We start from the raw sequence: 23,491 nt of genomic DNA, 5'->3' as shown, positions 1-23,491 counted from the left end.
ACAAGCATCAAGAAGTTGGAACCAGAAATTTGATGAAACAATAAAGGATTTTGGTTTCATCAAGAACCCGGAGGAACCATGCGTGTACAAGAAAGTAGTTAAGGATGCTGTGACATTCTTAGTACTTTATGTTGATGACATCCTACTCATTGGGAATGACGTAGGGATGTTGCAGTCAACAAAGATATGGTTATCAGGTAGATTCTCGATGAAGGATTTGGGTGAGGCATCTTATATTCTAGGGATACAGATCTATAGAGATAGATCTAAGAGAATGATAGGACTTACTCAAGCAACCTACATCGACACCATATTGAAACGGTTTTCAATGGATGGGTCCAAGAGAGGACATCTACCTATGTGTCATGGAGTTTCTCTATCCAAGTCTATGTGTCCCAAGACTGATGAAGAGATAGAGAAAATGACACATGTACCATATGCGTCAGCCATTGGTAGTATCATGTATGGGATGATATCTACCAGACCGGATGTAGCATTTGATCTGAGTGTCACGAGCAAATATCAAGCTAATCCCGGTCAAATGCATTGGAAAGCCGTGAAGGACATTCTTAAGTACTTACGAAGGACTAAGAATATGTTCATGGTATATGGAGGAAGAGAACTAAAATTGGAAGGCTATACCGACTCTAGCTTCCAAAGTGACGTGGATGACTCGAAGTCAACCTCTGGATTTGTATTCATGCTCAATGGCGGTGCTGTCTCTTGGAAGAGTTCCAAGCAGGACACCACAGCGGATTCCACCACTGAGGCAGAATACATTGCAGCATCAGCTGCTGCTAAAGAGGCCGTTTGGATGAGGAATTTCGTCCAAGAGTTGGGCGTTATTCCTGAAGTTGTTGGTCCAGTCCCGGTGTACTGTGACAACACGGGTGCCGTTGCTCAGGCAAAGGAACCAAGGTCTCATCAAAGATCCAAACACGTACTGAGGAAATACCACATCATCCGGGAGATTGTGGAAAAAGGAGACATCACTGTCGAAAGAGTGGCCTCTGCAGACAATATCGCTGATCCACTTACTAAGCCCTTGTCAGGTCCATTATTTGACAAACATCGCGAAGCAATGGGTCTACGTAGTATGACTAGTTGGCTTTAGGGCAAGTGGGAGATTGAAAGAGTGGGTGCCCGGTGAGCCAACTTGTGGCTAAGGGCTTTGATGACTCTTTGTATAAATAATCTTTTGTTTAATATAATTTACACTTTTATTAATGGCAATGACTTTATCTTTCTTCATATTGTTATATTGTGATATACTATTGTTGTTTTGATAAAGATCTTGAATATACTATAGTGTATGTAAGATGTGGTAGAACATGGGGATGTCTATCATGAAACACATCTTATAGTCACTGTATATTCTAAACTGTTCCTAGTCGATTGAGCCGTCCGTTAATAAGGATAAGGATCGCTCGAGTTTGAGACTAGCATTTGCGATGCAGAGTACCACGTTTCATTGGTAGGGAACATAGAGATGTTCGAAGCATGCAAATGGATATTCATATGATGAATGATCGAACTATCCTATCCGAACTTTCCAAGTGGTTATCACTTATCGAGTGGATAAAGTCCGCGGTTTTGGTTGTACACCATTAGTCCTTATTACTTGAAACATCATTGAGACTCTATATGCTAGTACTGTGCTTTGACTCGTTTACCGACTCTATTGGGGTCATCAGGTGTCGGGATTGGGTATAGTTACAACACATATAGGATTCGATGCTTTGTTGTCAAGGATTCACCACATATTTGCGAGTGTGGATATCCTATGCGATCTGAGGAGATATTAGTGTGACGAATCTCTGGCCAGAGTACATGATGTGTTTTAAGAAATGGTTTCTTAGTAGCACATGCGATGTCACTATTTGATCTTCAAGATGTATTGCATAGTTATCGAATCTCGAACGACTCTCGATTTACCAATGGTTGTTGATTCGATCGGGATATTTGGATGAAGGGACCGTACTGTACGCTAACCAAAATCTATTGGTTCTTGCAGGCACTATCAGTGATACCTAGGGAATCATGGGGCGATGTTGCTAGGCGCTCTTACCATGATTCGATGGGCAAGTCGGAAATTGTTGTTCCGAGTCACAAGGAGTTGTGAGCCCACGGCTAGCTGTATCCTTGAACCATTGAGGGTCACACAGAGTAATGGATTTTTAATCCCCATTGAGATAGTTAAATTTAAAGAGTTAAATTTAATGAACAAAGAAGTTGGACTTCTTATTTAAGAGTAGAGGAGTAAGATTTCCTAAAATGACATAGGGATGGGCATTTTTGAAAATCACTGAATTCGGATTCAGAAAAATTTATCTTGACTTTAAAAGGTGCAGAAATGGTTTCTGTGCACATTGGTGAAATCGGTTTATCAATCGGAGTCATGATGAATTTTATATTAATTTTTGAACACGCGGGCTTTTCTTGTCGGGCTTGAACTTATGACTAATGGGCCCTAAGCTGTTAGCGGCCTACATTATAAATAAGTTATTGCAGTACAGAAATTAGACACAACAGGTCACAATTTTTCGAAAAACCCTAGTATTTTTCTCTAACAGTGGCCACCCCCCTCCCATCTGCTCAGGAAAATCCAGCCTATGAATTTTGAATTACAGTCTGGTTTAACGGATCAAATTCGTTAATTCTCTTCGTAGAAACTTCTGATAGATTTTCTAGTGCAATCTATCAGAGGGATTAAATCTCTGTTCGTGGACCTGATTGAAGAACAGTTCGTCCATCAGTTCCTGGGAGATACAACAAGAGCAGAGCAATCTGTTGGTGTCCATAATCTCGATTCGAGATTGGAGGTAAAAATTTATAACTGTTATTTAATATTTACACGCACAAATTTAATCGTAAAGTTTTGATACCCATTATGGAATCGTTCCATATAAAAAATTTAAACTTCCGCTGCACCGGGTATCAATCCTGATTGATCTGATCGCCGCGTTCTCCAACAATCTTCTGGATGGGCGTGTGCGCAGGTGGTGGAGGTTTACTTCTGCACCTTTTGTTGCGGCGAGAGGAGTGGCCACCTGGGCCGAGTTCCGCATAGCTTTCCAAAAGCGGTATTTTCCTCCTGCACTCCGACAGTCGAAGGCGGGCGAGCTACTGAGTCTGCGACTGGGAGCCATGTCTATCGATGAGTATCAGCAGAGGTTCTTTGATCTGCTATCCTATTGCCCCGAGATTGCTGATAGCTCAGAGATGAAGTATAATCTGTTCCTTCAGGGCCTTAACCCTGAGATCCATGAACGTGTAGCGGTTGGTGACGACATGTCCTACGAGGGTTTGGTGAGCTGTTGTCACCAGGCAGAGGACAGCATTCGACGGAACAGGTCTTTCCCTCAGTCGAGGCCTGCTAGTTCTTTGGGTCCCCGTGCCCAAACTTTCAAGAAGTCTGGATCTTCTTCTTCCTCTGGTTCTGGAGGTGTTGTCCGTTATGGTAAGAAGGACAAGTGTGATCACTGTGGGAAGAACCATCCATCCGACAAGTGCCGTAGAGCTTCTGGAGCTTGTTTCCGTTGTGAAGAGACTGGTCATATCCGGAGAGATTGTCCACTGTCTGGGGGAGGTGGTTCTGGATCTGGTTCTGGTCCTGGATCGGGTTCTCAAGCCACCGTACAGCAGAGGTCGCAGGGACAGTCTGCTGGGAGTTCTCATTTGAGGCCACGAGCTTCTGGCCAGGTGTTTGCCCTGAGACATGATCAGGCTGTGGAGGATAATGAGAAAGTCATCGCAGGTACATTTCTGTTTTATGGTATACCTGCTCTTGTACTTATTGACACTGGTGCATCTCATTCCTTCATTTCTGCACGTTTTGTTAAGAGGCATAAGTTACCATGCATTGCACTAGACGTAGTGATGTCTGTTTCTACTCCGACGGGCCAATCTGCTTTGGCTAAGCGTCTAGTGATGGGTTGCCCTTTAGAGTTCAAAGGGAACATTCTGTTAGCGAATATCATGGTCCTGGTGATGGACGACTTTGATTGCATTCTGGGAATAGATATGTTGACTACCTATCGAGCTTCAGTGGACTGCTATCAGAGATTAGTACGCTTTCATCCAGAGGGGAGTGAGAGTTGGTTTTTCTATGGTGAGGGAGCGCGACCCCCGATGCCTTTGGTATCAGCTTTGAGAGCCTGCCGAGCTCTAGGGTCTGGCGGGGAAGGCTACCTTATCTATGCAGTTGATTTGTCTGCTGAGAGTATTGGGATAGAGAGCATTCCTGTTGTGGATGAATTTCCAGATGTATTTCCTGATGAGATTCCGGGTTTTCCTCCTGCTAGGGAAGTCAAGTTTGGCATAGAGTTGATGCCGGGCACTTCGCCTATTTCTAGAGCACCGTATCGTCTGGCTCCGTCAGAGATGCGTGAGTTGAAGAATCAGCTACAGGATCTTTTGGACAAGGGGTACATTCATCCTAGTGTATCTCCTTGGGGAGCTCCTGTTCTCTTCGTGAAGAAGAAAGATGGGTCGATGCGGCTGTGCATTGACTATCGGCAGTTGAATCGAGTCACTGTGAAGAACAAGTATCCGTTGCCTCGTATTGATGACTTGTTTGACCAGCTGCAGGGCACATCAGTTTACTCCAAGATTGACTTAAGATCTGGGTGTCATCAGTTGAGAGTCCGTGATCAGGACGTAGCCAAGACTGCATTCCGTACTCGCTATGGGCATTACGAGTTCCTAGTAATGCCATTTGGTTTGACTAATGCGCCGGCTATATTCATGGATCTGATGAACCGTGTCTTCAGGGATTATTTGGACAAGTTTGTCGTGGTCTTTATTGACGACATCTTGGTGTATTCGCGTAATACGGAAGAGCATGTTTCTCACTTGCGGTTGGTACTGCAGACTCTTCGGGATGAGCAGTTGTATGCCAAGCTGAGCAAGTGTGAGTTCTGGATGGATAGAGTGGTCTTTCTTGGCCATATCATATCCAGGGAGGGGATTTCTGTTGATCCAAGCAAGATTGAAGCGGTACTTAATTGGTCTCGTCCGACGACAGTTGCTGAGATCCGTAGTTTTCTGGGTCTAGCAGGGTATTATCGTCGCTTCATTCTGAACTTCTCTCAGTTAGCTCGACCGTTGACGCAGCTTACCCGCAAGGGTGTGGATTTTGAGTGGTCCTCCGAGTGTGAGGAGAATTTCCGTGAGCTTCGACGGCGGTTGACTTCTGCGCCGGTGTTGGCATTACCGTCAGGATCTGGAGGGTATGTAGTTTACACGGATGCTTCTCTTCAGGGGTTGGGTTGTGTCCTGACTCAGAATGGGCATGTGATCGCATACGCTTCTAGACAGCTGAAGCTTCACGAGGACAACTACCCAGTCCATGATTTGGAATTGGCAGCCATTGTGTTCGCTTTGAAGATCTGACGTCATTATCTTTATGGCGAGAAATTTGAGATCTTCACCGACCATAAGAGTCTCAAGTATTTGTTCACTCAGGCGGAGTTGAACATGAGGCAGAGACGTTGGATGGACTTGCTTAAGGACTATGATTGCGAGATTAAGTACCATCCGGGAGCTGCTAATCTCACCGCTGATGCTTTGAGTCGCAAGGTGCGACTATCCGCACTTCAGACTTGTTCGATGTCTAGTGCGATCAGTGACTGTTGTACTTCAGGTTATACCTTCAAGCATAAGAAAGGTATGCAGAGTATCCAGATATTTGCGATATTATCTGAGCCAGCCTTGTATTCGCAGATTCGAGATACTCAGATGTCTGATTCGAAGACCCAGCGTTTAGCTCGTCTAGCTAACGAGGGTAGCTCGTCTGGATTTTATTATCAGTCAGATGACTTTCTGTGTTTGTCTGGTAGGCTTGTGATTCCGCAGGATGAAGAGTTGCGAGAGGAGATTTTGTCTCAGGTGCATCGCACTAAGTTGAGTATTCATCCTGAGAGCAACAAGATGTATAAGGATCTACGTACTCGTTTCTGGTGGAAGGGAATGAAACGCAGTGTGTATCAGTTTGTTTCGAGATGTTTGGTGTGTCAACAGGTCAAGGCAGAGCACCGACGACCTGGAGGATTGCTTCACAGTCTGCCTATTCCTGAATGGAAATGGGAGTTTATCACAATGGACTTTGTGACCCATTTGCCGGTATCCCCGAGGAACTGTGATGCTATCTGGGTTGTGGTGGACCGACTCACCAAGTCAGCACATTTCATTGCCTATAGCCGAGAGTACTCTATGGATCGCATGGCACGGATGTACATTCAGGAGATCGTCCGACTCCATGGAGTGCCTGTGAGCATTGTCAGCGATCGGGACCCTAGGTTTACTTCTAGATTCTGGGGGAGTGTTCAGCGTGCGATGGGTACTACTCTCAATTTGAGTACAGCCTATCATCCGGAGACTGATGGTCAGTCAGAGCGCACTATCCGTACGTTAGAGGATATGCTTAGAGCGTGCGTCATGGATTTTGGTTCAGCCTGGCAGAATCATTTGCCGTTGATCGAGTTCGCTTACAACAACAGCTATCACACTAGTATTGGGATGGCACCTTTTGAGGCGTTGTATGGGCGACGTTGTCGTACTCCACTCTTCTGGGAAGAAGTGGGGGAGAGACAGGCTGAGGGACCGGAGTTTATCCAGCAGGCGATAGATATTGTTGATCAAATCAAGAAACGGATTAAGACTGCACAGGATCGTCAGGCCAGCTATGCTAATATCAAGCGTAGACCCTTGCAGTTCGAGGTCGGGGAGAAAGTGTTTCTGAGAGTGTCACCTTTCCGCAAAATTCTCAGATTTGGCCTTAAGGGCAAGTTGTCTCCCAGATTTATCGGTCCGTTTGAGATCTTAGAGAGCATTGGCGATTTGGCTTATCGACTAGCTTTGCCACCGCACCTATCCAGTATTCACGACGTGTTCCACGTATCTCTGTTGCGACGGTATGTGGCGGATGAATCTCATATTCTGCAGCGATCTGAGGTTCAGGTAGACAAGGATTTGACTTATGTTGAGAAACCTCTTCGTATCCTGGATTATAAGGATAAGGTTTTATGGAACAAAGTCATTCCTTTGGTTTTAGTTCAGTGGCAGCGCCGAGGCACTGAGGAAGCTACTTGGGAGCTTGAGGACAGGATGCGTAAAGACCATCCTGAGTTGTTTTGATTTCATTCTTTATAGTTGTATTCAGTTGCAAACTTTGTAAACGTTTGATTTGAATAAAGAATGTTTTTGATTTCTGTATTTTGCATTCGGTACTTAAGATCTGATTTCGAGGACGAAATATCTTAAGTGGGGGAGAATGTAGTAGCCCGTAACCAAAATCAGTAATTAAGGAATTAATCATAATTACTTGGGTAGAGTTCGGAAGCTCCGAAGGCGAGTTTGGAAGCTCCGATCAGGATCGGAAGCTCCGATCGATATTACGTCAGGCATGACGTGTGGCAAGATCGGAAGCTCCGATCAGGACCGAAAGCTCCGATCACCCCTATCCGGAGTCAACAAGTGATATTTTGACACGTGGCAGATCAGGATCTTCGGAAGCTCCGATGGCAGGATCGGACGTTCCGATCGAGGTTCGGACGTTCCGATCAAGGATCGGAAGTTCCGATCGTTGTCTATAAATAGAAGGCCGAGGCTTCACTTTCATTTGCCAATTCCGAGTTCTCCTTTCCTTTCTAGTCCTTTTGGAGCTGTTTTAGTCTTCTTAGACTTGGTCCGGAGGTCGGCGAGGCGTTCGGTAGTCGTAGCGGAGTTGTGCCCAAGTTCTGGGGGCATCGACATCAAAGGGCTAACGACGGACGAAGGTATAGCTTTTGCTTCCTATAAATATTTAGGAGTACGCAATAGCTTAGTTAAGGCTTTTAGAGCACTTTAATGATAGTAGTATCATTTGGCAGTGTAGAGCAGACTATAGACGTGGACCTAGAGTTGGTAGAGCTTGCTCTGTTTTGAGGTACGAAAGTACTGTTCGAGATATCCTGACTGAGTATGCATGTATTATGTGACTGCATGATTTATATGCCATGATATTATGCTGCATTCATTGCATCTTGCTGTATCTCTTTCGAGATGTCTGTTAGTAGGGTTGTACCCTATCCTGTTAGTGGATGGACTTCCATCGATTTGGGTCCGATGTATCCACGGTTATCTCGGTATGGGAGCCACCTCCTGAAGCGACGGCACAGCGTGCTACATACCAGGGCCTGGTCTGTCTCTGTTATTTGATCCTTGACCTCGAGTCTTTAGGGAGTTCACTTTGCATGCATGTATACTCATACTGTCGTACTGAGCGTTTTATGCTCACGTCTCGTACTCTGTATTTTCTGGACACCCTATTCCATGGGGCAGGTTTGCGATTGAACGAGGAGGGTGGATCCAGGAGGGGCTAGTCAGTGGTTGGCCAGCTGGAGCTTCGTCTAGGTTTTATTGCCGTTGTTTGGGTTTATACAGCTATTCGATTTGGTTGTATATTATTGGATAAATTACAGATTCCTTCACTTGGGATTGTATGTTGTTTTTGGTTTCCGCAGTTTTATTCTGATATCTGTTTAATTAAGTAAATTGCATGCATAAGTTCTGTTTAGGTGATCCGAGTAAGGGTCACTACACTTCATAATTCAAAGATTGTTCCTAATACATGAAATTTTGATCCAAAGACACTTTCAGTAGGAAAGTATAATCCTCATGGCCCACAATGTATGTCCTACAATCAGAACGAATTGTTCTCGATTAAATAATATTTATCCCATCTATGCGTACTAGTTGTGCTCGATCTCTCACTGACTTATTTTTAAAGATGAGTGAAATTAGAGTAAATGATTGTCCTTAAAGACGAGAAAAAATCATATTAAACAAGTGTTTGTCCTACAATTGGAACACTTGGGTGATGGTTCCACCAATCTCTAAGGATTGAACACTCTTCTCCACTTGTGTCATGCACCGTATTGTACCATATTAGAGTGGAACACTTGGGTGATGGTTCCAAATTCATATTGGATTGTTCTACATAACTGACATTTTGATCCTAAGATACTTCCACTAGGGGAGTGTGATAAAATACTTGCAGCCAGTCGAGCATGATATGTGTCCATCTTCACTGTATTCTGATATTCCCACATCTCAGCCGAGTCACGGGCTAGACACTCTACCCACATGCATGCAAAAACACCACAATCAATTTATATGTAATTATTGGAGCATGTTCACAAGGACAAATCATATTGTGCCGTATTTCGGGAGGATTATTCTCAATTTATATGTAATTGTTCTACATAACTGACATTTTGATCCAAAGACACTTCCAATAGGAGAGTGAGATCCTCATGTCACACATGTATGTCCTACAATCAGAACGAATTGTTCTTTATTAAGTGACAATTATCCCATTATTGTTTACTAGTTGTGCTCGATCTCAGAGTCTCGTGTTATTATAGAAGAGTGAAATTATACCAAGTGAAAGTCCACAAATTGGTGTCTTAGACTAGAATAAATCACATCATGCAACTCTCAAGTATGGAATTCGGAAAATATACCACAATAGTATACATTGGTTGTTAGTGGACATCCACAAATGATGAATTATCAATGTATTCCTCCTACACCATAGACAAAGTGGGGCACAATTTTTAAACATACTTACATACTGTATCTCCATAAACCATAAAAGCATACAAAGACTATACATGTTAATCAAAGTTGTTTTTCAGCATTCCCCTTTCGTGACATAAAATAATTGCAGCCAGTCTTGCATGATAGGTGTCCATCTTCACAGTATTTTGATATGTCCACATTTCATCCGAGTCACGGGCTAGACACTCTACCCACATGCATGCATAAACACCACAGTCAAGTGTTTCACCTTGATGACGCATACGTTCCCTCAACACAGCGGAGTCGGGTATGATGAAATTTGAATGATGACGAACCCAACCAACCAAAAAACGTGCCTTCAAAGATAAATATTATCAAAACACATTTATACAATTCACATAACATGACACAACGAAAACTCACCAACGTTCTACATGCCCCTAGGCTGAACGAATCGGGAAGTGAATTCCACATTTTGAACACCCCTTCCTTTGCGTGAAACACTAGCAGAAACCAATGCGCTCTGCTATTGATTGGAAAAATGAGGTATTTGCATCTCTTAAACAAATCACCATTCATTTTCTGCAAAAATAACTTTGAGGCAGAAGAGAGTCGCGAAAAAAAGAGTCGTAATCATTATTTTGAACCTTCATTTTTTTCCCAAATTTTTTGAGGTGCTCAAACAATTCTGCCTGCAAATGAAAGAACAAGAAAAATGAAAAACTAACTCAAGTGTATAGTATATCAAACGTAAAATATTAAAATTTTACTAACCTGCACCAAAGTGTCCATGCAAAATATTTCATTTCCATTATCCACACTGAATTTTTCCATCATCCGCATTTGAACATTTATAATCTCATGACTAACAAGCTTACCAAACAAGAAATCACAGAAAACGGACCCTGGTAAATGGACAATTCCGTCTAGCCAAACATCAACACTACAAGAAAATACGAATTATTTTGTATTAAAAAAAGATCTCAAAAAAAGATTAAAATTAATACACGATCTTTCAGATAGAAATTTATACGCTATGTCATCACTCAAAAGATATTCTTTCAACAATTTTTTCTCTTCGTCAGTGGCTTCTTCATGTCCACAGAAATTTGTTCTACCTTGATATTCACCAGTCCAAGCCTTACTCAAGTCGTTATCAGGTAGCTCCTCAACATCAATTACTTTATTTGCCTACGTCAGAATACACAAAGATGGTAAAAAACAATAAAGATTTCCACGAATTAAAATATAGGACTTCAATATCAAATAATCAAGGTTAAAGGAAGGTTTCTATCAAAGTTAAACCTTTTTTCTTCCCTTTCTCTTTGGCGTGGTACTGGGTGGAGTCACAAACATTGACGGTTTTCTTTTCTTTACCCGATCACCCCTCGTTCTGAAATTATCGACAATAGAAGATTGAAAATTAATGATTTCCTCAACCTTCTCAGAATTATCGTCAGTCTCGTCCACCCCACCACTTTTGTCAGAAGTATCCTCATCAATACGACTTTCAACCACGTTGGTTGAAATATCACCCGCAGAAACATTATTCTCTTTAACCACTTTTGTTACAATATTATCCAACAACTTATCAATCTCATTCAGATCTTCACTACTACCGTCACATGATCCGTTAAGAGAATTCTCTCCATCAGCTTTGCTTTTTTTCATTCCCATGTCACCACTTTCTTCATTTTTATCCCTCCCAAGCTCAGCACCAACAACACCTTTTCCATCCTCCAAGTCATCAACAGCTATACTTTCTTTCATCTCAAACTCGATACCAGCCACACCCTTTCCCTTACCCAATCCGTCAGCACATACATCTTCACCCTTCTTCAATTCACCAATATCTGAAATTTTTGTCTCAACCAATTTCTGAACAACCTCACCTTCTGCATTCAAATTTTCAGATAAATCAACACAATTGTTAACAGACACATCAACAAAATCATTTAAATTACCCCATAGGTCATGACTCGCACTCAACTCCTCTTGCTCATCGGTTTCATTCATTCCATCAGCAGCGTCATCAACACTCAGATCATTATCAACTACAATGTCCTTGCCTTTGCGATTTCGAGCAAATTCTTTCTCCAAATCCATATTTTCTTTCAAATCAAACAGCTTCCTCTTAGAGCCAACTCTCTTACGTTTCAGCTGCGCACAAGTTCTTTTCAACATTTTAATCTCAGCAATTTGTTTATTCACAATTTTTTCTAGTTCACAATTATCTCTGCTGCCTCCTTGTTCCTTTGAAACCGGCAGCAACAACTACAACAACAAAGAAGTTAATGAAGAATATTTCTTATTTTTAAAACGTGAAATGAAGGATGCTACTCAAATTACCTTGTTCTCCATTTCCTCTTCAGAAAAGGGATGAATCGACAAAACCTGATCCAAAAACAAATATATATCATGCAAACCTCCAGCATTCGAAATATGATTAGTAAAAAAAAGATACTTTGGTTGACGATATGGCATCAAAAGCCACTTCAGCTTTCACAGCATCCAACTTGATCTTGCTTTTTTCGAAACGAAACAGGCGGGGGCAGATATGAACACCACGAGGGACGGCTAATGACGGTACTCTTTCATAGAACCAAGCCTAAGCAAAAAATCATATAAGTAAACAAATTCAACAAATTAATAGCACAATAACTCAGATAATTATATACTAACCATCAAACCAGCCGTGCAACCATCCAAATACAATTTACTCACTTGATTGTCCAATTCTCGGTATAAAAACCTAAACGCAGCATCTCCCCATCCAAACTCAAAAAAAGTGCTCAGTTCATCAATATAGGGAAAGATAAAAGCAGGAGTAATGTAATTACCAATCGAAAATATTACAGAATTAAATATGAACAAAATAAACATTCGAACAAAGTCATCAATGTCAGCTTCGACATTACTACTCGCAAGGAAAACAAGCTTTTTTTTATAATGATCCTATGAGTGTTGCTTATTTTCCCTCTGAAATGCCGAGACAGAAAGCTTGATTCAAGCTTGAGGTCCAGATCAACTTGTTGACCTCTCTGATGCAAACCAAGCACGATTGAGAAGTCTCTTGATGTGAAAGGAATGGAAATATCGCCACCAACAACGAACAAGCATGAAGGACTATCAAATCTTTTAAACAGATAGTCAACCCTGCCACTACTCACAGGTAGAACAGACATGTCTATCCATTTACCGAATGAAGTTTCTTTTATTCTGCTCATTTGTTCATTCCCTATGACCACCTTCAACTCCTCCATTATTTTTTTACAATAGGCGGGAGAACATCGAGTAAATATAACCTTGCCACTTTTGATCGACTCAAAATCATCACATATTTCCTCTTCATCAGCCATTTCTAATATTTAAAAATCATTACAAAAATTTTACATTAAAAATAACAGAATGGAATATTGCATGAAAAAGAACAAAAACTTCAAATTTGGGAACAATTGGATACTTTTATACAGAAATTTATCAATTGTCTTCAATAATATAACATTATTGAATATATATTCAATAAATCACAAACATCACAACAACATAACAATATAGAATTCATTTACGAAGATATACTTCAAAAACAATTTCAAGAACAAAACCCTAAAAATTGGGGATAAATAATTTAAACTGAGGAACTGTCAAAATTAAATACAAAATTTAGGAATAATGATGCGAATGTTTTGACAAATATATGCAAACAAGAACGGTACTAAGACAATTGAGCCATGAAACCCTAAAAATAATGGAAACACATAAACCTTAAAGATTCTTACAATGAGGACCAAATTATTCCTCTAAACGAATAATTTTTCTCAGTTACTCGAGAGACTAATCATATATAGCGGCCAATTTAACAAATTTAAAACATGGTTCACCTATTTTTGATTTTTTCGACTTCTTCACCGTGCTAGATTTCTTTTTCTTCCGGACTCTAGAAGCTCCTTCAACTGACTTATCTTTTGAGTGTCTGCTTCTTTTAGTCAACGGTGCCATTTTCTGATCTCAAAAACTTGTCGCAAAAGATCACTGCTTTCCTGCGGGAAGAATCGGTTGGGTGAGGGAGGGAAACTACCGATCGTCCCTGTTTTCTTGTTTTTTGTTTATTTGAAAAATATGTGAGGGATAGTGTTGGGTGTTTAAATAAATTTTAGGGGCATTTTTGTAAACTGACCCAAATAGAGAGTTGTAACAAATAGCAGCCTTATGTCAGGGATTTAGAACAAATAATTGTTGACTTGGGGACTGAGGAGAAATTTATATTTACTAATAGGGATTTATCATAAATTTGCTGCTTAATATTTACCATTTATAACTATAATAATTGTTCATAGAAATAACTAAAAATATTATTTTATCTTTAAATATAAAATAAATTATTTGTAAAACAGAATTTCTTAATTTAGAAACTGGCAATTCAAATTCAAATAAATAAAAATAAAACTTTTTTTTTGAGATTATATATAAAAAAGGAGAGGTTAAATAGGACGAGCCCCAATGGTCGAGTGGCTACCACCCAATCCACTGGCCTCTTGATTTCCCCCGGCGGAACAGAGCTACTCCCCTTTCACCTGTCAACATCTCTGTGTCCAAATCTATTCCGAATCCAATCAAGGCAAAGAAAAAACCATTCGATTATTGGTCCAAGATTGTCGGCTCCCAATTTCTATATCTCGGCCAAAGAGCGGTTGCTCGATCCTTCTTGTTCACCTGATCTTGCCTGCGGAGGTAAAAAGAATGTTTTTTATTGCGAAAATTCCAATCTGCGAATTTATATGTTATTTTTTTCTGCTCCTGAGATCCAGGACTGATTTGGGAATGTGGGAGTTTGTACCCTAATTCTAAGCTGCAGCGGAAGTTCGATAATTTTATATGTTCTAGGTGGATCTAACATGAAATTCAGGCGATTTCATCGGATTTTTGCAGTTAGGGTGCGTCCTGTAGTTTACATTTATTGGGATCCAATTGAATCTGGGGTTGGATTTTGGGTCTTCCGTTTGGTTACCTGGGCCATTATAGTTTCGAATTGTTTTAATTGAGGGTTGGTTAGCGAATTTGGAAGTAGGTTGTATGCATTGGTTTAGTAAATGATGTTGCTCGAGAGGCAGATTTAGATTTGTGGGAGTAGTTCTTTTTAATGGCACTGACTGTTACAAATTTTTTATGCTGAAGACGGGAATTTAGAGAATGCTTTTACTAGATATCAAAGCGTAATGTGTAAACTGTATGAATGGTAGATGAAGAAAATACTGTGTCCCTCCGTGGAATCCTTTGGAAGGTGTTCATATCTTGAAATTGTGTGTTGGCCCATCTTTCAAACTAAAAAAAAAACTTTGATCCTGAAATTTTGTTGCAATGATATTTTCTAACGTGCATAAAATTAATTATCAGGTATTAGTATTGTCAAGATCAAGTCTCCACCAGCGTTTTCACTTTGTTTTTGGAGCTCGTGATTTGGAGAATGGTCCAAAGGTGGTTTTTTTTTTCAAGTTATTTTTCCTATTCTTATATCATATTGCAATTTTTAATGCATTTTTTAGTAAAATTTTATCTTCATTTTTTTTGCAGGAATGGAGTGTATTAATGTTCAAGAAATACCATGTTGCAGTGCTTAGCAGGGTTCAAGCATTTATGTGCTCCATTGCTTCAATGCTTTGAACTTGATACCCAATCAAGGGGCCTCGAGGATCCTGAAATTCTTGCCAGAGAGACTGTGTGTATGCATTCTATCCACAATCTTTATTAGTTAACCTCTTCAATGCCCAACGGCCAACCCGTATAAAATAAAAGAAAGGGTAAAGGAACTTGTAATATACAATGGACATAAGAATATGGATTTAAGATATCCTATCTCCATTCCCGATCTTGCGATATTTGTTGAAAAAGTGAGATTTGAAAATGTTTTCCTTTTTGCTCTTCAAAACAGTGGTTTTGAGGTCTCGTGTCTTATCCTTTGCCTCTAAATAAGATGGTATTTTTTGGATAGAAACTTCCCATTTTTATGAAATGAAATTTCTTTATGGATTTCCTAGAAAAGGAAAATGATTAATTTATTTAATGATACTCAAAAGGAGTGTTTCACTTTAAAACCGGCCGGATCTTCATGAAAGGAATACTAATAACCTGATATTGCCATTCAATCGCTGCAGCTGTGAAAAAGTGTTGATGGAGATAGGTCATAAGAGCTGTTATCTTGTTCGCTGATTTCTTGGCACTCCATTTTCTTCCGTCTGTATTCATATGCTGTTCTCTAGCATGACTGGATATGCAGCTATTTTGTAATTGAATTTTTCTTTTATGCAGTTAGTGTAAGCGAAATAGAAGCACTTTATGAGCTTTTTAAGAAGATCAGCAGCGCTGTGATTGATGACGGGCTGATCAACAAGGTTCTTACTATATTAGCACAGATCAATGATTTCAAGTCATTTTGACGTATAAATATCCTTATGGGCTATAGCATGTCCATGAGTTTACGACCCTTTCAACATCATTCATGTAATTCAAATTTCTCTTTATTATTTTGCAGGAAGAATTTCAATTGGCATTGTTTAAGACAAACAAAAAAGAGAGTCTGTTTGCCGATCGGGTACTTTACAATTTTAAGCATGTTTTATCAGTAGTTATCTGATGAACACGATTTGTGGTGGCTGCTATTAAGTAAAAATTTTGTTATCGTGCATTATCAAAGTTCTTTTCATGTACAATCTTGAGTGTTCCCAGTGGCAACCAGCATGCAGTTAGATCGTAGTTTTACATCAGGCACATGTTGACGCGAATGAAGTTTTAGACGCCAATTTAAAATGATGTGTTGCAATTCGTCCGCATCTATTTTGATGAGACTTGGAAATGCATCTTTCAACAATGAAAAGTAATCCTTGGGGTAACACTTCCTTAAGACGTAGGGTCGTTCCCCAGATACTTAGGAATCTTCCTCAGCCTTTCTATTTCCTTCAACTGGAACATAATTTTATTTTTTATAGAACAAATCTTGTACTTTAGAATATGATGTTTATTTTGGGATATTACATTGTGCGTATGCTCAGAAGTTTTAAAGAGTATTAAAAAAATTTCGCTTGTCTCTTCTCATCCACATATTTCTTGGAGCAGGTTTTTGACTTGTTTGACACCAAACATAATGGAATTCTTGGTTTTGAGGAGTTCGCCCGTGCACTCTCTGTATTTCATCCAAATGCTTCTATTGATGATAAGATTGAATGTATGTTGAATATCTGATACTCCCGTTATTAGGCTCCGTTTAGCTCTTGGTGACTTTCTGATATTCATGCCCTTTTGACTTATATTTCTCACTGCAGTTTCTTTTCAACTGTACGATCTCAAGCAGCAAGGTTTTATCGAAAGGCAAGAGGTGAACATTTCTCGCTTTGTATGTTTTGCTGTAGGGGAGATTTAATTATGTTGACCCTTGAAGTCTGAGCTGCAGCTTCTGCAGTTAGTCTATTTTTTCTGATATCTTAACCACTTACTATTTTTTCTGATATCTTAACCACTTACTCCTTTAATTGTCCGTTTTATATATATATATATATATAGACGTACAAATGTACATGTATTATGTATATTACAATTCTTAAGTGAGAGAACTGTTACATATGCTTAACAAGAGAAGCAGGAGAATGGGAATATTTTCCCCACATTTATTGCATTTTCACTTGATGGTTATGCATTGTTTTTCCACGTGATCTTATAACCACAATGTACAACGTATAATGCTTCTTGTGTGCATGTGTTGTGATTATTTTGTCAAACCATTGCTTCTGTATAGGTGATTCTTAATGATAACGCGTAATATTATTATGTTATTCGTCATTGCATTTTTTTCATATGTGAACATTTGTAGTTCGAATAATTTATATTATTTTTTCCTTGAGGTAGTTGACAGTCAGGCAATTTCGTAAACTTTTGGATCTCTCTCCACTTTCTTTTTTTTTTTTTAAAAAAAGGTTCATACACAGCCAAAAGATCTGTATGCATTCATGTCAATATCTGCGATGTTCAAGGAATACAACCATCATTAAAATTTATTTCCTTTTCTTTTGCTTGAATTCATGAAACTCTGAAATCTGAATGCTTGAGGATGTAATTTATCTTTTGCCTTTTAGTATCTTCTAGATTTGTTTCAGTCGCAACTGGTTGGGAATACAGTTGAGAGACCCTCAATACAGCCCTTGTAAATTTGCTCGAATATGTAATTTAGAAAATTGAGGAGTCCTGTAATATGTCAAGTTATTTTTATGCTTGTTGTTCAGTCGAAAATGGGACTACATTCTTTATGAAAACATGTAAGCTGAAAGTTGGTGTTCACCATGTCCACATCCTGTCTAATTATATCCTACATAACAAAACAAATTCACTCAGTTTACCTATTTTATGTACTTAAAAGTGTTGAGAAGTTGCTCAAACTGTTACTACAGTCTCAAGTCTTAAACAGATGGCATAATTTCATAAAGTTTCTAATAACATGTCAATTTTATGGCTTGGAATATACAGGTAAAGCAAATGGTGGTTGCTACTCTGGCCGAATCTGGTATGAACCTGTCAGATGAAGTTATAGAGAGCATAATTGACAAGGTTATTTACTACCTAACTTTGTTTTGACCTTCCGATCTCTGCCCCCAAAGCAACCCCGGTAAACTTCAGTTATTGAGGCAACCGTTCGTTGATTCGAGCCACTCAATAGAAAAGTAATTTCAAGTTTGGCTTCTCATAATATTACCGAGATGATTAGCAGTCAATCGATAACATAATCATTGGTCAATTGATGCTTTGTCATTTGTCTTTACTTGTTTTTATCGTTTCATGGATATTTGGGTTCTATTTCAGACCTTCGAGGAAGCTGATACGAAGCATGATGGAAAAATTGATAAAGAAGAATGGAGAAGTCTTGTTTTGCGGCATCCTTCTCTTTTGAAAAATATGACACTTCAATATCTCAAGTATGTGCCAATCTTGTTGTCCGCGTAACTACTCTTAAAACTTCATGTGATTAAGAAGTATGCTGATAAACCCAAAAAGGATAGCCCATTTAGTGAAATAATTATGTGCCTGTCCAAAGTGAGAAAGAAATTGTACTTGTGGAAACAATTGAATATCACGAGATGAAAACGCAGCACCTGAATCTTTGGGAATCGTGGAAACTCGAATTTGTTGAGATATTTTCTTTTATTGCCGTCAAATTTTCACAGGATCAGAAAATATTGTACTTTATTTGTGAATTTGTTGGTCGGCACCGTGCATCCTACGTTTGCTGATCATGTGTTCTTCCTTTACAGGGACATCACGACGACGTTCCCGAGTTTTGTATTTCACTCGAGAGTTGAGGATACCTGATTCAAGATGTTGCATTCGAGTTGAGTTGTCTTCGTGTTTATAAATGTGATGATTTGTTTCTTATCAATGACACTGCCATCTCGTGTGACATTTGTTGCACTTTGTTTGTTTTTTCACCTTCTTGTCGTGCTTTGACATATCGAAATCGTGGTTTGGGTTCGGATTTGATTGTAAATTAGATTTAATAAAAACTCGAATTTGACATCCAAGTTTGAAGCATCGACAGCACTACGACTTGAAAAACCTTATACTATGTCATTTTTGGCGTCGTCGGTTAATGCATAATGAATTATGATTTGTGTTTCTGAATTTCTGATTTAACACCTCATTTTCACAATTTATGTTTGTAAAGTTATGACTACGATTCTAGATCTCTCTCGATTTATGTTGAATCTGAATTTCTTGAAATTCGGTTGATATTTCCTTTTCTGCTCAATAAGAAAAAAGCAGTTCTACATTCGGAAATTCCGAATGGATTGCAACGCATGCCGGGAGGTTTGGAGTATTATTTATAACACAATTTTGAGATGGATATTTCCTAAGAAAAAAATATTACTTCTTGTAAATATAGGTAAGAATTAAACAGTTTCTAAATAAAACCACCATGGAAGTTTAATCAGTATTCCGAGAGACGCACTGAATTTATTATCAGCCCACCAAACGATATATTTGACTTTAAAATAAAAAATTTAACATTACAATATTATCAAAAAACTTATTACGCTCTTAATTTGCCTGATGAATTGTATATAATTCTCTTATGCTTTCATGATTTCAAACGGCTACATTCTTGTAAAATAATGTTGGTAACATTTTAAAACCGAGTACAAAAATTTCCCATTATGGCAAAGTGCAAACACGGCTCGCCGAGCAATGCGACCAAGATACCAGATTTGGACATGGCACAACGTAGTTCAAATATGACTGGATCGTCGAGGGAAAACACGTAAAACCAGAGAACCAGCAACGACATCATTGGCATACAACAGTCATAGCATATACGAGAGACAATATTTGGTTCCAACAAAAAAACAATTAAAAACAGTCTAAACCATAACATCATAAAATGCCAAAAAAGGGAACAGAGAAAATCAAACCACCAGTAGTGTTTAATCAACTTCCTCCATCTTGCTGCCCTCAGCATCAGCATCAGCTTCTTCCAAAGCTGGCATATCAACATCTCCATCGGCAGCATCGTCATCAATGCTCAGCCCAAGCTTTAGCATTCTGTGAATACGGTTTCCAAAAGTTGCGGGCTCATCCAAGCTGAATCCAGATGTGAGAAGAGCAGTCTCAAACAGCAGCATGACTAAGTCCTTCACCGACTTGTCGTTCTTGTCAGCATCGGCCCTCTTTCTAAGCTCCTCCATGATGGAGTTCTCAGGATTGATCTCCATTGTCTTCTTGCTGGACATGTATCCAGCCATGCTAGAATCTCTCAACGCTTGTGCCTTCATGATCCTCTCCATGTTTGCAGTCCATCCATATTCACCAGTCACCAAACAACAGGGAGAATCGACAACACGATTAGAGACCACAACCTTCTCGACCTTGTCACCCAGAACATCCTTGATCACCTTGCACAGACCCTCAAACTTTTCTTTCAACTCCTCAGCCTTCTTCTTCTCATCCTCACCCTCTTCAAGCTTTAGACCTTCCTTGGTGGCAGACACGAGTTTCTTACCCTCGAATTCCTTCAATTGACCAACAGCATACTCATCAATTGCATCAACCATGTAGAGGACTTCAATACCCTTCTTCTTTAGCTTCTCAAGGAAGGGTGAGTTCTCAACAGCCTTCTTGGTCTCACCAGTAATATAATAAATGTCACTCTGGCCTTCCTTCATTCTGGTCACATAGTCCTTCAAGCTTGTCAACTCGTCACCGCTCTTGGTAGAGTGGTACCTCAGCAATTCAGCCAGCTTACTCTTGTTCTGAGAATCTTCGTGGATACCAAGCTTGAGGTTCTTCGAGAACGCTTCATAGAATTTGTTGTAATCTTCCTTGTTCTCGGCAATCTCAAAGAAGAGCTCAAGGCACTTCTTTACCAGGTTCTTGCGGATGACCTTTAAGATCTTGTTCTGCTGCAACATTTCACGGGAGATGTTGAGGGGCAGGTCCTCAGAGTCCACAATCCCCTTCACAAAGCTCAGGTACTCGGGGATCAACTCCTCGCAGTTGTCCATGATAAATACACGACGAACATAAAGCTTGATGTTGTTGGGCTTCTTTTTGGTATCAAACAGATCAAATGGTGCTCTCTTAGGAACAAAGAGAACAGCCTTGAACTCAAGCTGGCCTTCAACAGAGAAGTGCTTCACTGCCAAGTGTTCCTCCCAGTCATTGGTCAGGCTCTTGTAGAAAGCAGAATATTCTTCCTTGGTGATTTCCTCAGGTTTCCTCATCCAGATGGGCTTTTGCTTGTTCACAAGATTCCATTCGTGAGACACTTCTTTGATCTTTTTCTTCTTCTTCTCTGCTTTCTCCTTCTCTTCATCAATTTCTTCAACCTTACCTTCCTCATCCTTTTTGTCTTCCTCGTCTTCGTCGTCGGAGATCTCCTTTTCTGTAGTCTTTTCCACCCAAAGAGAGATTGGGTAGCTAATAAACTCAGAGTGCTTCTTGACCAAATCCTTCAGCCTGCGTTCCTCAAGATATTCAAGCTGGTCCTCTTTTAGATGCAAGGTGATCTTGGTACCCCTGCCAAGATTTTCACCAGATGTATCTCTGGTCACTGTGAATGAACCACCAGCCTGGGACTCCCATACGTATTGCTCATCATCATTATGCTTAGTAATTACAATAACCTTCTCAGCAACCAAGTAAGCTGAGTAGAAACCAACACCGAACTGTCCAATCATACTGACATCAGCACCAGCAGCAAGGGCTTCCATGAATTCCTTGGTTCCAGACCTCGCAATTGTACCGAGATTGTTCACCAAGTCTGTGATAAAAAACATATTCAGTACAAATCATAAAATAAAATGAAAAATCAAGAAAACTAAGCGTTTTTTGACACCTACCTGCCTTCGTCATCCCAATACCACTGTCAATGATGGTCAGTGTATTGCTGGCTTTGTCGGGAATAATGTGAATAAAGAGCTCTGGTTGAGCATCTAGCTTGCTCTTATCCGTCAGGCTTTCGAAACGAATCTTGTCAAGAGCCTGATTACAACAGTAACGACAGTTAATCACGGAATCTATCTTCCATTAGTTGCGCCTAATATCCAGAACCAACCATTCTCACGAATCAGTTCAGTGGCTACAACAATGTTTACAGAGTACTAAATTGCTGCATATGTAAAAAAAACTAGTCCGTTCTTCTGATTAATTCAAAGCGAAAAAACAGATGATAACCTCAAAGGAAGGTCCGCGAAAATTTAACCAAAATACGAGAAGACAAAATTAACTTTCGGAGTGTTCATCATACTCTTTAACGACTGAACGCATCCATGTTAGCAAGCAAAACATTGCAACATATTCTCAAAAATTGTAAAACCAAAACTAACAGACCTAGATCCCAACACAGCACGTAACACTTACGTCGGAAGAGTTGCTGATGAGTTCACGGAGAAAGATCTCCTTATTGCTGTAGAAAGTGTTGATAATCAAACTCAACAGCTGGTTGATTTCGGCCTGGAATGCAAACGTCTCCGTATCCGCCATATCTACGGTCTCTGCTTATCGAATTCCTCACAAAAATTACCTGAGAGAAACCTGATAGAGAGATGATCGGTAGGGTTTGGAGTGAGTGATCTGTATGTGCAGCGCAAGAGGCAGAGTGTGGAGGCAAAAATTGCCCCTTTATATCATCGAGTTTTACTAGGGTTTCTAGATCCTTCGATTTTTTAATTATAATAATTATCAATAATATATATTATTGACATTAATTTTTTTTTTTACAAGAATTATTATTAAATTGTAGGTCTTCGCTCAAAAAAATATTGTACTGGAGGACTCTAGACCCTTCCTTTCTTTCTTTTATTTTTGAAATTTCGGGAAAAAAAAATGTATCATATCACACATTAATTTAATGAGATGGATCTCTGATCCGATTCAATACATAAAAAAATATTACTTTTAATAATAATGTTCATAAAAGCACTGTGATAATACATCATACTCAATTCATTGGTTAACATGTATCATAAAATATTTTTTGTCAAAACTCAACTAGTTTTATGGTTTAGATACGACTGATCTTAACTAAGTCGAGTATTGAAAATTATATATTTGTAAAAAATATATTGTCCATTTACTATTCATACATCATATTACACAAAAAAAAAAACTTGTATAAAAGTATATACATATCAATCTTGTAAGACGAGCGTCTCAACGACGCGACGCGACTCATAAAAAAAATATTATTTTTATGTCAAAATTATTACATTAACTATAAATATGTATCAATCAACATGTCTTATGGTCTAACAAGATTCATACTCATAATATTATATACGTGTAATGTGTTTAGTTATGCTAGTTATATAAAAATTATTTAAACTAGTATCTAATTGAGAGGAAACACAGTAATTTAGATAATGAATGGCAAAATAAAAGGTTGTCAATAATA

The 23,491-nt window shown here is 39.3% G+C and overlaps 2 protein-coding genes across 2 annotated transcripts; one reads left to right on the top strand and one right to left on the bottom strand.

Moving 5' to 3' along the window:
* Window positions 1–14,053: 14,053 nt before the first annotated feature.
* Window positions 14,054–19,220, top strand: LOC140876442 (calcineurin B-like protein 3). Its single transcript, XM_073280400.1, has 10 exons — window positions 14,054–14,295; window positions 14,959–15,039; window positions 15,136–15,284; window positions 15,871–15,953; window positions 16,094–16,153; window positions 16,675–16,783; window positions 16,881–16,933; window positions 18,076–18,156; window positions 18,409–18,521; window positions 18,858–19,220. Exons 3-10 carry the CDS (start codon window positions 15,167–15,169, stop codon window positions 18,913–18,915), a joined length of 675 nt encoding a protein of 224 aa, XP_073136501.1. The 5' UTR covers window positions 14,054–14,295; window positions 14,959–15,039; window positions 15,136–15,166; the 3' UTR covers window positions 18,916–19,220.
* Window positions 19,221–19,864: 644 nt separating this feature from the next.
* LOC140874492 (heat shock cognate protein 80-like) lies at window positions 19,865–22,699 on the bottom strand. The gene is made up of 3 exons (XM_073277786.1): window positions 22,459–22,699; window positions 21,939–22,080; window positions 19,865–21,859 (listed from the first exon to the last, which is right to left on the bottom strand). The coding sequence occupies exons 1-3, from the start codon at window positions 22,579–22,581 to the stop codon at window positions 20,025–20,027; spliced, it is 2,100 nt and encodes a 699-aa protein (XP_073133887.1). The 5' UTR covers window positions 22,582–22,699; the 3' UTR covers window positions 19,865–20,024.
* Window positions 22,700–23,491: the final 792 nt, after the last annotated feature.

Source organism: Henckelia pumila, chromosome 1 (genome assembly GCF_033568475.1).
Source record: "Henckelia pumila isolate YLH828 chromosome 1, ASM3356847v2, whole genome shotgun sequence".
Classification (NCBI taxonomy): domain Eukaryota; kingdom Viridiplantae; phylum Streptophyta; class Magnoliopsida; order Lamiales; family Gesneriaceae; genus Henckelia; species Henckelia pumila.
Note: the sequence above shows the minus strand (reverse complement) of the source record. Positions and strands in the feature narration are given on the sequence as shown.